The 14,467-nt window shown below is 52.7% G+C and overlaps 1 protein-coding gene across 1 annotated transcript in view; it reads right to left on the bottom strand.

Moving 5' to 3' along the window:
* Positions 1–14,467, bottom strand: part of LOC122388490 (probable histone-lysine N-methyltransferase CG1716) — a 64,017-nt gene that overhangs the window by 43,050 nt on the left and 6,500 nt on the right. Inside the window, exons 8-17 of the mRNA XM_043379637.1 lie at positions 14,117–14,287; positions 13,775–13,866; positions 12,915–13,212; positions 12,009–12,157; positions 11,082–11,190; positions 10,553–10,780; positions 10,046–10,157; positions 8,639–8,963; positions 6,340–6,472; positions 5,113–5,300 (exon numbers count right to left, since the gene is read on the bottom strand). Of these exons, the coding sequence (XP_043235572.1) occupies positions 5,113–5,300; positions 6,340–6,472; positions 8,639–8,963; positions 10,046–10,157; positions 10,553–10,780; positions 11,082–11,190; positions 12,009–12,157; positions 12,915–13,212; positions 13,775–13,866; positions 14,117–14,287 (1,805 nt within the window). The remainder of the gene's footprint in view (positions 1–5,112; positions 5,301–6,339; positions 6,473–8,638; positions 8,964–10,045; positions 10,158–10,552; positions 10,781–11,081; positions 11,191–12,008; positions 12,158–12,914; positions 13,213–13,774; positions 13,867–14,116; positions 14,288–14,467) is intronic.

Raw genomic sequence — 14,467 nt, 5'->3', positions numbered from 1 at the left:
TAGACCGACGAATAGGGTGCCGTGCACGTCAGTCCGTAGCACACCGACTCCGGTCTGCACGTGCAAGGCTCATCCTCTCGTTTGGTGGCGGGCGTTTTTGCTGCGTTTACAAAGGTGCTTGCTCAAACAACCTGCGGTCCCGCGATGCGGAGCCCGGCATCGCAGATGCCGGTATCATCGTCAGTGATGACTGCATGATGAATGTTGGACGAAGCGGTGTAACCGCAGGTTGTTTGAAAAGACAAACACTATTCGTTAGAATTGTGTTTTTCTATTGAAAAACAACCGGAGCGGTCGTTCTCCGGGCTATGTTTTGCAAGTCTGGCAGCGAATCGAGACATCTTGAGTCTGGCCTAAACGAATCGCTCAATCTTCGTAAAAATTTCAGGGTATGGGCTCCCGGAGGCGATCTACCTGATGGCACCGGTCGCTACTCGCTCAGAATTCTTTTGCTCGTGGCACGTGCGATTCCATTTTCCCCATGTTAAGTCAACGGGGTTTTGGACACTTTTTGCGCGATCGCGAATGGCGGGAAAACGAGCCAAGGAAGAGGTGGTTTTCTTCCCAGCATTTTATGGCAAACACGTTTGGGTACACGCCAGTGTGCGCTGTATACCCCTCAGAATCTCGGAACGTGTCTTTGCACGAGGTCAAAGTTGGAATTTTGCTGTGTCCCATGTTAAGTCAATGGACGGCGATGTCGAGACTTTGCAGAGACATTTTCATTCGATCTTTGTACAAAATTTTAGAGATAGATTTCGCCCAAACTCTTATATCTTGTAGAGAAAGGAGCATAGTACATGCTGGTATGCTTCGTTAAGCTGGCAGAAATCGTTTTTTCTAATAAAGTTCGTTTGAAAATGAAAATTTTTAACATGGAAAGTCAATGGGAGCGTCTTTGTTGCTCAATAACTTTTTACGTTGCAGATGTATCAAAGTGAAAAGTTAATAAAATATACAACTTTCGATGCTCTTTCCAACAATGTATAGAACGTCACTGCACGATGTGCCGTTTTTAAGAAAAGCTGTAAACAATCAGGGCTCGACTGTGACTTGAACCCAACCACATTAGAGTATACGAACAGGTGACGGGGATACCTCCCGTGTGCGGATGCGACACTGATTATTGCTAAACATTAGCAGTCGGCCGCCTGTGGGGTGCCTTTACAAACCTTATATCTCTGCAACCACTGGACCGATTCACTCGCGGTCTTTTGTGTGGGATAGCTTCTTCCTTTCTTACACGTAGTGTGCTGTTCTCGTTGCGTATGGGTGACCCCTAATGCACGTGCCACGTGCAAAACGAAGAGGTGTCAGTTCGGTAACAAGTCTAATAACTCTGTAGCTAGTTTGCCGATTGCGCTGATCCTTGGCATGGGGGTAGGCACCTGCCCCGCAATGCATTTCCATGTGTCACGGTTGGGGTGCCGCTGCACGTGCACACGGGCAGGGTGACGCTTCCAGATCTCGAGAACGGCTGGGCCGATTGTCCTCAAAGTTGGCACACCGTTAGGGCTCGACGAGTAGGGTGCCGTGCACAAGTCAGATGGGACCCAGTTTGCACGTGCGCACGTGCAGGCTGACGCTTCCATATCTCAAGAACGGCTGGACCGACTGTGCTCAAATTTAGAACTGTAAGCAAGTAGCACTTCTGCACCAGCCTGCATAAATCGTTCATGGATCTGTATATATTCAAAAGATGATACTGATAATACACTTTTATATCAGAAAGCCCGTATTATCATTACATTTTGATACTTCACATATGGTATCAGCAGAGCTACCTGGGAGGAGGGGGGTAATGGGGTTTAGGACGCCTCGGCGACAAAGGCCATTTGGGGCAAAGCTACCTCCACATCGACATATCTCACACATTTCGAAGTGTTTTATCAAATATGTGTGTCACAGGTTCGTTTTCGATCTTAGGCACTCTGAGCTGTTCGAATGGGGTATTGAATCTCGACAGTAGCCATCTATAAATTTCGAGCAGCATTTGACTTGAAGGTTTTGCCATTGATTCAGGGAAATCTCGTTTCATATCTTCAATGGAACTTGTAAATTGCTTGGGTAGATTTGGATTAACAGCTCCATGGAGCAGCGTTAACATCCATGTATAATGTCTAAAAGCGTGAGGCCATGTCGAAACAGAATGCTTCTTGCCGATATGATGACTGACACTGATGCCATATCAGCTCGTAGGTGTGGTGAGCCCCACGTCTGCGGTAGAGGAGCCCAACAGACGTCACTAAATGCATCTGCTCGGAGCAAATGCAAGATCGCTAAAATATAATGCCGTTCGTCGAAATTCTGTAAAATATGCCTTTTTGAGGAGCAAAAATGTGCGATAACTGTAGCACATTTTGACTGAATTTTCAACTCCAGCCCGGTGATGGGCGGAAGGGGGGGGGGGGGGCAGCCCGTTGACGGTACCGCACGCTGTGAGGCCGCCCGGCCGGGGGGCTCGGGCTGACCTAAGAGGCTGACTAAACTCCACTCATGCAAGCCGCAGGAGAGCGGGGGAGGGGGAGGGGGCGATATCGACCGTGCTCGCTAGCCCCGATTGTTATCTGAAACGACAAATACACTGCACTGTCGGGCGTCGGCGTCCAGACCACAGTGCGACTAGTGCGAGCCAGTCCACCATAGCCGTCGGTCATACAGTGAGTCGCGGTTCGTCAGTGTAGTGTGACACCATCTGAAAACTCCCCTGTCTTCACAACTTCATCACACGAGTGACACAAGTTTATCATGGACTAATCAAGTGATACAATCCATCATGGATCCTGAACACAAATGTTCGGCCTGCAGTGAGGAAGTGGGGTCGACATTCGGCTACCCGTGGGCGATCGAGCCGCTGCCGAACGACGAGCTGCTGCTGCTTCTGCAACGCCAGCTGCATGGCAGGAACGACAAGTACGCCTGTGCCGAGTTTAGGCAGATGATTGCCGAAGACGTCGTGAAGAGATGGATCGGGGATTTCAAGGTTGGAGACACAATCTTGCCTCGAACTGCTGACCTGAGAAGCGGAGTGCTGTTCCCCGAGCGTCATCGTCCACCTGGTACGACATGCACAGCGCTGGGACCTGCTATGTCCCTTAGCGAATGTCCCTGCCAGGACCTCGACAGATTGGTCATTCAGGGAATACATCCATCGGGAAGTAAAAGGGAGGGAAACGACGTACTACTGAACGGAAGAGATGATTGGTCAGATATTGACGTCATGATACGTCTCGGACCACTCCAAATCTTGGGCGAGGTCGACGCCTCGCCATCCAAGACTCACAGCACAGTACGACAGGCGCCGGACACCACCGACGCAGAATCATCGTCGTCGTCAGAAATCAACAGAGAAGATGACATCGACGCCGCTCGGCTGGAGCCGACCGACCATCCCGGTTTCGTGCTCCTCTATGTGCGTCCCCGTGCAGACTGTAGCCACAGCGAGTGGCTGCCGCTCTCGGGGGCCCACATCAAAACCAACATCCAGCTTATCGGAAACCGGGGCACGTCGAAGGCTGACACACGGTCTTCGGCCATTGGTCGTCTGACGAGCGCCGGTCCGTCGCTCGGCTCTAAGGAAGGCGGCATCGACGCCGACCTGGTGCCCTGTTTCAGCCTCCCTCGGTGGCCATGTGAGGAGTTCCGCCATCGACCGCGGCCCCATGGCCAGCCGGCGCCGGCGCTGGTAGAGCGACTCTGTCGCGTGGCCGCTATGGTGGTGGCGGTCGGATTCAAAGGAAGTGACACCGAGCGCGACCAGTGGAGGCTGTCCTTCTCCAAACACGAGTACATTCTGCTGCAGTCGCTGACGGAGCTCCAGCGCGACTGTCTCGTCGTGCTCAAATACTGCTGCGCCGTACTCTTCGAGCCGCACGGACCCATCAAGGGCGCCTACTTAAAGATGGCGCTCCTCTGGGAATGCGAGCAAACAGATCCAAATACGTGGGAAGAGGCAGGCCTTCGGTGTATGGTGTTCACAGTACTGGCTCGCCTCGAAGACTATGTGCATAAAGGGAACTTGCCGTGCTACTTCTGGTCCGACATCAACATGCTGGCTACGCGAGATGAGAAAGAACTGAAAAGACTTCGGGTCGCCATGAGAGGTCTGATCAACTATCTCTATACGGGCGCTGCCGAAGTCGTAGCCGCCCTCTCTTGGTACGGCGACAGCGGAGTCACCCATCCCAACCTCCCGTCGGGGGGGATCGAAGAGCACTGGCAGTTCGTGCTGCACAGAGACTCGTTAAGCAGGCTAGCGACACGAGAGGTAACTTGGCTGAAGAAAAACTTCATCAAACTGCTGGACAAGCAGGTGTCACCCATGGAACTAATGTACCAAAGAGTGCTGAAAGAGATATCCGACAACAGAGAGAAGCACCAAGGCCATGGCGCCGAACCCTTCAAAGACGACTGGCTGGAGGAGGAATGAAGAACAAAACGCGCCCTGGTGCCTAACAAAGCTGAATGCTGGGAGGATTTAGCAGCCTACCCCCGCAACGCCGAGCTAGGGAAGGACTTGGTTCGAGACGGGGAACTAGGCTGCCGCTGAGAAGGCTTAGCCTGCTTCGGAACACAACACATTAACACAACTGTCGCTTCATTTAATGAAGGCTCATCATGTGCTGAACTGCCATCAGCTATCTTACCCTCTCACGGAGGAAAACAATCCGCATCTTTTGATGCCTAACAAGGAAAAGCCAATATGCTTGTCTTTATGTGATTTTCGCTAAATACATTTCTAAAACGAACTCGTCTGCTTATTGATTGAGACCCGTAAGGCATTCAGGTTAAGGCTTTATAACGTTCCGATTACTGAGGTCATTTTGCGCCAAGGGCTTGACTGGATGTACGAGACAAAAACTGGAGCCCACTCTGTCTTTCCAGTGGATACCGATCTTCCATCTTGCACAAGAGAAACTGTCATAAGGCTTCGAGCGCAATGGAACAAAGCACATACCCCTCGACATGCTAAGGGCGCAAGATCAGCAATCCCATGTCTTTGTGTTTGTGAGTTGTGACGGCGCTATGGTTGTGCCTGTGACTGTGACTGACCTGTCGGGCAGCTGTCTCTGTGTCTGTGCCTGCGACTGACTGTGACTGACTGTGACTGACCTGCCGGGCAGCTGCGCCTGGAGCAGCTCCAGCAGTCCGGGTCGGCTGACCGGCAGGCCGTTCGCGTCCGTCTGCGGGACGGCAGGGACGACAGGCAGCAGGAGCGGCCCGGCTGTCTGGACGGTGCGCTGCTGAGCCACCTGTTCCAGGTACTGTTCGGCCTGGGCCGGGTCCACGGCGGCCATACCCTGAGAAAGGCGCCGCGTCAGAAAACACCCCGACCACCGGCGGCCCTACCCTGAGAGAGGCGTCACGTTAGACAACACCCACATACCTGACACGCAGACCCAGAGATATGGAGACTAGAGAGCCCCTGGCCCTAACGCCTATACATGGTGGACATTGTGTCATACCGAAACAAAGTCAGCTCATATCCCGACGCTAAGCTCTTACGGTACAGAAAAACGCAAGGAAAAACGAGCAAAGATCGTCCATTCACTAATTACGGAGGAAAGTGCGGGTTGATACGAAAAAAGAGCTGATAAACGTCAGCTCACACCCGATAAACAATCAATTAATATGGCAATGTCAACCACCCACACTCCCTGATGTACGCTGGCACGGACGAACGTTCACGAGTACCACAACACACAGCCATAACCTGGTCTATATATTCTCCGTCACATACCAGGCGGTTTTACTGTTTTGGGAAATATTTTTATTTTTATAGAGGTGACATCAAACTGGGAAATCGATAGACCAGCTGGGCAAAGTCCCGAACACTCAATTGTATATCAGTCAGTACTCAGTAGTCAGTAAAGAGGTCCCACCCATCCTGTCTCTTTCATCTCTCCCGTAACGTTTCAATACGTCCCGTCCCATCCCATCCCATCCCGTCCCGTCCCGTCCCGTCCCGTCCCGTCCCGTCCTGTCCCGTCCTGTCCCGTCCTGTCCCGTCCCGTCCTGTCCCGTCGCGTCGCGTCGCGTCGCGTCCCGTCGCGTCGCGTCGCGTCGCGTCCCGCCCCGTCCCGTCCCGTCCCGTCCCGTCCCGTCCCGTCCCGTCCCGTCCCGTCCCGTCCCGTCCCGTCCCGTCCCGTCCCGTCCCGTCCCGTCCCGTCCCGCCCCGCCCCGTCCCGTCCCGTCCCGTCCCGTCCCGTCCCGTCCCGTCCCGTCCCGTCCCGTCCCGTCCCGTCCCGTCCCGTCCCGTCCCGCCCCGTCCCGTCCCGTCGCGTCCCGTCGCGTCCCGTCGCGTCCCGCCCCGCCCCGTCCCGGCGCCGGCTGACTCACCTGGTAGACGGCCAGCTGCTGCGGTAGGGCGGCCACATGGAGCGGGTCGACGCCGGGCGCCGGCACCAGCGGCACGGCTGGGTCGCCCGGCGTGTACGGCTGCCAAGCGCCAGACGACGGCTCCCAGTAGTACCTGCGACGGCGGGAGAGCGTCAGATAACGGCCCGCCTGTCCGCCGCCACCGACACGGGACAGCGGTGGGAACGGAGGGCTGGCGGCAGCCGCGTCGGAGTATAGCTGGGGCATTCCACGTCAAATCGAACAAAAATCGGCTGTTTTGCACCTTACCATCAGCGATTTCATTATAAATTTGTGAGCGAGTTCCTGTGTGGCCCCGGACATTACATTGATGTTTTTTGCACATTCTGACCACAGGTCTTCTAAATATAGGGCATCAAATTTTTACAAAATGTTGCATCTTTATATTTTTGAACGACCATAACTTTGGTTGTACTTGTTTGATTTGAATGAAATAAACCTTACTGTTTAGGTTATTTCTTAAGCATTTGTTTAGAATTGCACCTACTTAAATATGTGACCTTGAAATTTGCTTAACTCTGTTCTTAAGCACAAATATTGAAATAGCAAAAAACACGTCACCTTCGATTTGGCTTATTTTCATATATTTTATTGCCTACCATATTCTTAACAACCTGTGAAAAAATTAGAGTGGGCCATTCATAAGTTTTGAAGAAAATTGCACATATGCAAACGTATGTTAGCACGCGCAGTGGAGGGGGAAGAGCGAATTTCGCCCACCCCTCCTGTTTTTCGCCAATATCTCATAAGATTAATGCGAAATTAATTATGGCTACCTGTCAAGAATTGAATTGGACATCTCATCGTGCAAGCAATAAGAAAATCGGTTCACAACTGTTCTAGTAATAGCGGTGTAAAGTGAACATCCTGTCGCCATAGCGACGCGGCTACTCGGCAGCCGGCGCCGACCGCTACGCGCCGCCTGAATTGTAGACTGTGCCGGGACGGAACGGAACGGTTCCGTCTTTACATCGCGCTCCTTACCGCTGATTACGTTCGATTCGCGTCAAATTTTGTGAGAAGACTAAGAAATGTACAGGCAATCTTATGGTGAAAGAATTTTGAAAATCGGTTGGTAAACAATTGAAATATGAACGTGTAAACACAAAATTGTGATTGCTGCGTTTCCCTCATCGGCCGAGCCCGCCTCAGCCGGCGACATGTTACTCTTAGCAGGCCTCTAACTGCCATATTTATTATTGGATTAACTAGAAATTCCCCATACATACTAAAAAAATGTATGTTCTTTCGTATAGTGAAGATCAAAAGCCGTGAAGATATCGTTGCGTGATAATGTTTTCGTTGAATTTACTTCATGATGCATTTCCACACGGCTCAAAATTCACCGCAAAATACCGTTTGCCTGAGACACTTTTACTATGGAACGTGAATGCTTGACTACGATGACTATGCATTTCCATTCTCGCAGAGTTTGGGATATCACTAATCAGCAATCATTCATTTCAGAAAGTGTACACAAGCAAGCATGTCTTGACTCTGTCTTTCAAGGTCACGCGCGGTTGCGTGATGTTGATGCATGAAAACGGCGTTTGCCGGGAAAGTTATGAATGGCCCACTCCAATTTTTTCACAGATGGTTAGGAACATTGTGACGGACATAATATGTAAAAATTACCCAAATCGAAGGTGACGTGTTTTTTGCTATTTAAATTTTTGTTTTAATTCAAGGTCAAATGCATTTCAAGGTCACTTCAGTTTAATTTTATAATTAAAAATCAAAGCCTTATCAATTGCCTATAAGACCCTGTCAATATCATTTTGATACCAGAAAAGGAACCAGAGTTATAGCCATTTAAAAAATTGATGTGTGGCATTTTTCGCTATATTCGATGACCTATATCTCAGCGATACGTTATCAAATTTCGAAAATATTATACGTAACTCAGTTTTGAACCATGCGCAGTCTGCCTACAAATTTTCAGAAAAATCGAAGGGGATGACGGATTTCGGTGTTTGATTTGACGTGGAATGCCCCAGCTACGACAGCGTTGGAATTTGAGTTGAGAGTGGTAAACCAGGTTCGAGTCCCTCCATTGCCCTTCATTTCTGTTTATGACGGGTAAGACAAGCGTTTTGTGAAAAAAATGGCGCAAAATGGAGGGCTACTAAGCGGATCGTACGGATATCTATTCGTACGGCAATGCTAAGTTTCTTCATTTCCAGCCCAAATGTTTCTCATTCAGAATTGCACGGATACACTGCACGCACCGGCCGCAGCCTGGCGGACCGCCGGTACTCACTGGTAGCTGGGGTCGAAGATGGGCGTCAGGTGCGGATCCAGGCCGAGCATGGCGCAGCGTTTCTCGTGTCCCCTCCAGAGCTGCTGCTGCTGCTGGCGCTGGCGCCGCTCCTCCTCCTCCCGCTGCACCTCCAGCATGAACAGCTGGCGACGCTCCTCCTTGGTCAGCCGGCTGTCCAGCAGCGGCCGGTACTTTTTCACGCGCACGTCGGGCTCCGGCGAGTCCCAGGCGCGCTTCCTCCGCTCTGGCGACCAGTCGTAGCCCTTCTTGGCGGCGGTCAGGCCGGGCCGCGGCTGCTGCTGCAGGTAAGTCTGGTAGCCGCGGTCTGCGCGCCGGGGGGAGGCGTGCGCGCGTGAGTGTAAGAAGGATGGAAGCATGGAACGATGGTGACAGTAACGGTTCGACACGTGCCTATTACACTGAGAGCGTTCGCAAGGAAACCAAAGGCAAGAAATATTAGTGAAATATTCCGAAGTACGGTATATAAATAATCGTACTCGGAAAGACAAGAAAAAACCTTTACATTACAAAACACATCTTTGATTCTATAACCGATATGCAATCAGCCTGACATAAAAAAAAACAGAACATTAATATACCATAACACCTACTACCCCTTGAACATTCCTCAGTCCCGAGCCAACACCAAGCGAGAGCCAGACAGTATAAACACCTACCACAGCAACACGTAAACACCGGCGCGGAAAAAAAAAAACATTAGGATGACGGGTTCTACCCCTCCGTCGTCTCCCAAAACCCAAACTGCCACCACCACCGCCGGGCTTTGTCCAGAACAGGCAGAGGACGGCATTTCACAAGAAATAGCCGAAATAAACTCGGGGTCTCAAACATCTCAGTGGCACCGGCCGCGCGGAGGTAGGTACTGACCGCGCCGGAGGTCGAGCAGACCACGGCGGTAGGGCGGTGGCCAGTGACGAGGTCGGACAGTGCGGGGGTCACACGGCCGGATCTGATCTGAGGAGGGGACGGACCGGGTACAGGGAGAACAGGACAGAGGATCGGAGGACGTAAGCACACATTGCAGCTAAGATACAGGGTCGGCAATATGTCAGGGTAAGGCAATGCACGTTTCATGAAAGCCGATCCAGAAAGAGCGCTGTCCAGTCGCAGAATATTGACATGGATGCCACAACCAATAAGACTATTTAGCCGGATAAATTATGCAGTAACGGATTTAGCATGCGTTGTGCACACACTAGGTACAGATTCGCCCTAAATAGTTGGTGTAGTGATGCGAGACATTCACGTTACGAAAAAAGGATTTTCAATCGCTACCGATCCCTGCCTGGCATGCATGGTGCAGGGTACGGAAGCGTGGGATAAAACAAGTACCGTCTATCGCAGGCCGATGCCGATCAGGTTTCCCCGGCCAGCCACATCACTCACCGGCCTCCTTTTCGTGTTCGCGCATGATTTCGACGCGCTCCTTCTTTGGTATCCGGAACACTTCCTGCAGACCCGACCAGGACTCGAGGAGACGGGACGCCAGCTCGGCCACCTGTACAGCATCGGTACAGCTAGTCAGCGACAGTCAGATAGACGGACAGAACATGGTGAGGGACACCTGAACGGACAGTTGCGAAAGTCAGAATACATGAAGTCAATGGCAGCTAGACTGACGGATGAACATCATCGAGGTAACCCCAGCGCATTCACTATGACGACTCAGCTGCCTACCAAATTTGGTAAGGTAGCGTCGTTTTAGGCTATCCACTATCTGAAGTTTGTGAACATGAACATACTCGAGATAACAAGAGAGCTTACCCGCTATAAGTCAGGGAACGGCGTTATGCTCTATAACTTCTTCAATCCCCATGCCTTCCCCACATTCTCTCCACCTTCCCACGTCTTATTCTCTCACCTTTCCGTGACCATCCTTATCTCATTCCTCACCTCTTTGGCCGCCGGGCAGTCCGCTCCTCCCGTCACAGTCGGCATCACCGGTCCGGAGACGGGAGTGTCCGAGCCGGACGCCGTGTCACTCGGAGTGCCGTCCTGATCGGGAGTGCAGGGGGTGGCCGGCTGGCCGGCGGCCGCCCACCGCTCCACAGCCGTCAGCACGCGGCTGTCCGTCAGACACGTCTTGTTGGGGATCGGCAGAGTGGCGAGCGTCTCCAGAACCTGGCGGCGAGGGCGGCGCGGGTATGAAGTGTGTGTGGGTCGTGCGACGAAGGGGAGCTATCTGGTGAAGATAGTGGCTGTAGAATGCAGATAGTGAGCTATCAAGTAGTTAGTGCGGATTGTGACTAGATAACCAGCAAATCAGTATCATAGCGCGTGAAGACGAATGATGGTATAAAACTATTGTCAAACCCATTTTTTTTTTGGGGGGGGGGGGAATCTAATAGAACTAAGCAAGGAATCCCCAAACGCAGCTCGTGATCAATCGTAATTCTATTCCGACGCCATTATTGCCCGTTACCTTTCGCCGGAACCTGTAGACCTCGTCGTCGTTGGTCCCCTGCGGGGCCGGCGCGCTGGCCATCCAGCTCCAGAGCAGACGCAGCCCGTGGTAGTCCAGGAACAGGCGTCTGCGGTGGGGGCGAGACGGGCGGGAGGCTTAAGACTAACGGAGGGATTTTGCGTTTTCGTTAAGTGTCGTTTGTGACATCAAGTGATGGGGAGGGGTGGCGCCGTGTGGAAAGAGTTAGGCGAGTTATTCCTGCAAATGAATCCTGAGGCTTACGTCATCATCTAACAAAGCGTTTGTAATTATTGATGCGCGCGTCCACTACCGTGTTATGGCACACTTATTCTTTCCGTTTCCGTGGCAAAGCAGCAATCAAGATAAACACACTGAATCATATGGTAGCAAAACGCTGTCATGTGCCCCATCCCCACTGACCCGCGCCGAGCGATCACTACCTCACCCCTTCCCCTCCCATCGCCCGTCAGCGTCAGCTCCGTCCCTCTGGCGTCAGACCGCATTGGCACGGTCGATTCCAAGTCATATTACGTGCCTTCCGCGGGCGACCCCGCACCTTATGGCCCCACGCTCCGTGAACCGGCAAACGCCAATGAAAACCAGACATGCTGGGTATTGGTACGGCGAGACTGCATCCAGATGGGTAGCGGATCTCCTGTCGTTCACCGTTTCAGTATCGCGACATACCTTTCCATTTCGCCCCCCCCCCCCCCTCATATTCTTCTCTTCTAATAACCATTTGCAATCCAATCCTCTTCCATTTATCGAAACTGCTCGATCTCGAACAATTCTGTCCTACCCGCCATCCTTCCACTCCTATTCCTTCCGTTCTCGTCCCTTCCGCTCCCGTTCGGCGGCACCGTCTCACCCCTACACGTTCCGCTCCGCTCTGCTCCATTCCGTTCCGGTTCCGTTCCTACTGACCTGCAGGGCTGGTCGGCGGTGCGAATCAGTTCCAGCAGCGTCAGACGCTCCGCCTCGCCCTCGGCGCGCACCATCAGACGGGACAGCTCGAGCGTGTGCTGCTTCGACTTCAGACCCGACGACACCAGCTTGTTGATCTCGATCTCCAGCTATCGGGTGACGAGGAAAGAACGACGTCAGGGCGAGCTCACGAAGTCATACACAGAAACATAACACATATGTGCCGCGAATGCATTGTAATGGTGCCAGTAGACTAACTATCAACAGAGATCATAAGGAAATCTACCGAAAAAGCTACGTACTATCGGTACAACATTAACATGCGAGAAACATCGGTTAAGCATCTGAATTACGCAGGCATCTCAGCTTCAATTGAACTAAAACATCCCGATCCGACTCTTCTGATTCCCGATCTACCAGCACAGCGGTTCGTCGCTGAGCCAGCCACTCCACTCGCCCCCCCCCCCCCCCCGCCCTATGACACCGCTTGATTACCATATCGTGCGACGCCGGCCGTATTCACCTGCGCGATAGGAACGCGGCAGACCCAACGCCAACGCGCCCTCTACAGCCCCGCGTCAGTGTCGGCTGCCGTCGCAGTGCCACGGTCCACGGTCACACTGCCGCGGTACTCTTCCCTCGTGGTTCCCTTGTATTTTATCAATATTCTTCCCCGACAGGCCCGGATAAATTACCCTCTAATTTTCAGAAATTTACACCGGATGATTCTGTAGGCGGTTCTGTGCGCTCTCATTGCGTGACGCCACAAACCTTCCCGAGTTTTTTTTTGGTATAATCCTAATGGCATATTTCTTTTCCAGCTTGCCCTCCCGTTCCTCTTCCCCACACTCCCGTTTCTCTCCTCCCTCCCCATCCTCCCTCCATCTTCTCCCCCGGGTCACTCACATCACGCCGCTCGGCGTCGCGGCGCTGTTTGGCCTGTTTGGTGACCTTGGGAGGACGCGGCTCGGCCGCCGGCTGGCCCGGCTGGCTCTCGGCCGCGCCCGGCTGCTCGGGCGCCGCCGCCTCGGCCGCCACAGCCGGCACAGAGGACGGAGGGGCGTCCTCGGCGCCCGGGAGCGGCTCCTCGCGCGGCTCCTCCTCCTCCTCTTCCTCCTCGCTGGAGGTGTCGTCCGTCTTCTCTCCGATCCAGCCGCGGCAGATGTCGGAGCCGCAGAAACACTTTTGCGCCTCCTTACCGTACCTGGGACACCGAGACAGAACATGCAGTTGGATGGACGGATGGACGGCAGGTCAGATGGGACGTATGGACGGCTGGATGGACATGCAAACGGCCGGCTGGATGGACGCATGAACGGTTGGATAGACGGAACGAAACGTGAAGGGACGGGATGCGACGAAACTGGATAGTTTTTGGATGATGGATGTCCGGATCGTATTACGATAACTTCTCGGCAGGCCCAAAACCATAATGCTTGATAGCTCTGATCGGGAATGGGCATCGGATTTGGATGACTAGGTGTGTAGATTTGACGATTTGGCTAAGAGTTACTGACTCAAAAATCATTCAATTTAAAATCGACCATAACGCATGGCAGGTGCAAATCCACCGGTTACTCAGACCGTTCGTCGGACCGGCCTCTGTATCAGTGTGCCACCCCTCCGCCTGTAACACTCTCACTGACCTCTGGAGCTAAAGGTAGCCACCCCTACCGATGACACAGAGTACCATGATCTCACTGACCACTGGAGCTATAGGTAACCACCCCCACCGATGACACAGAGTACCATGACCTCTGACTGACCTCTGGAGCTGGTAGTCGAACGTGATCTCCTCCCCCGCCGAGACCGGCCGCCGGGTGAAGAAGCCGATCCGCAACTCACCATTGACCGTCCACTGACGGTGGACACCGCCGCGTCAGACCCAAAACACACAACGTCACGGACAACTGATAATTCAATCTGAAATTTGATACGACTAAAGCACGGAACTTTGTCGTGGAGGTTGGGTGTTGGGTTGGAATGCCTTCATCACGATTTGAACTACATTTCAAACGCTGGCTACGACTCACCATTCCTAGCGCTAGCTCTAGGCCTCGTGTAACGCACAATGACAAAATCCATAAAAAAACTACGATCTCGCTCACCTTTTGCGTCTCGGAGTTTGGATCGCAACTGTGGTTGATGAAGCGCGACGCGTTGCCCTTCTCTGTGGCGTCGATGATGGCATCCGCCTTGAGCGCCATAAAGTAGTAGTGGTGGTACTTAAGTCGGTCGTACTCCTTCGTACGACGCTTGAACTCCTCAGAGTCCAACACCTGAGGAATAATGACATCGCATCAGCGAGTTCTAGCACACAAAGAGCACGTAAAAAACGGAAAGGCAATGGGTCTGTTCCTTTGGCTCCTCAGAAAAAAGATGAGAGGAGCTTTGAGGAGGTTGGAGGAGGCCGTATTTCGTCCCGATTTCGGTGACCACTGGAACGCAGTTCGGAGGAG

This window comes from Amphibalanus amphitrite, unplaced genomic scaffold (genome assembly GCF_019059575.1).
Source record: "Amphibalanus amphitrite isolate SeventyFive unplaced genomic scaffold, NRLGWU_Aamphi_draft 000325F_arrow, whole genome shotgun sequence".
Taxonomy (NCBI): Eukaryota; Metazoa; Arthropoda; class Thecostraca; order Balanomorpha; family Balanidae; genus Amphibalanus; species Amphibalanus amphitrite.
Note: the sequence above shows the minus strand (reverse complement) of the source record. Positions and strands in the feature narration are given on the sequence as shown.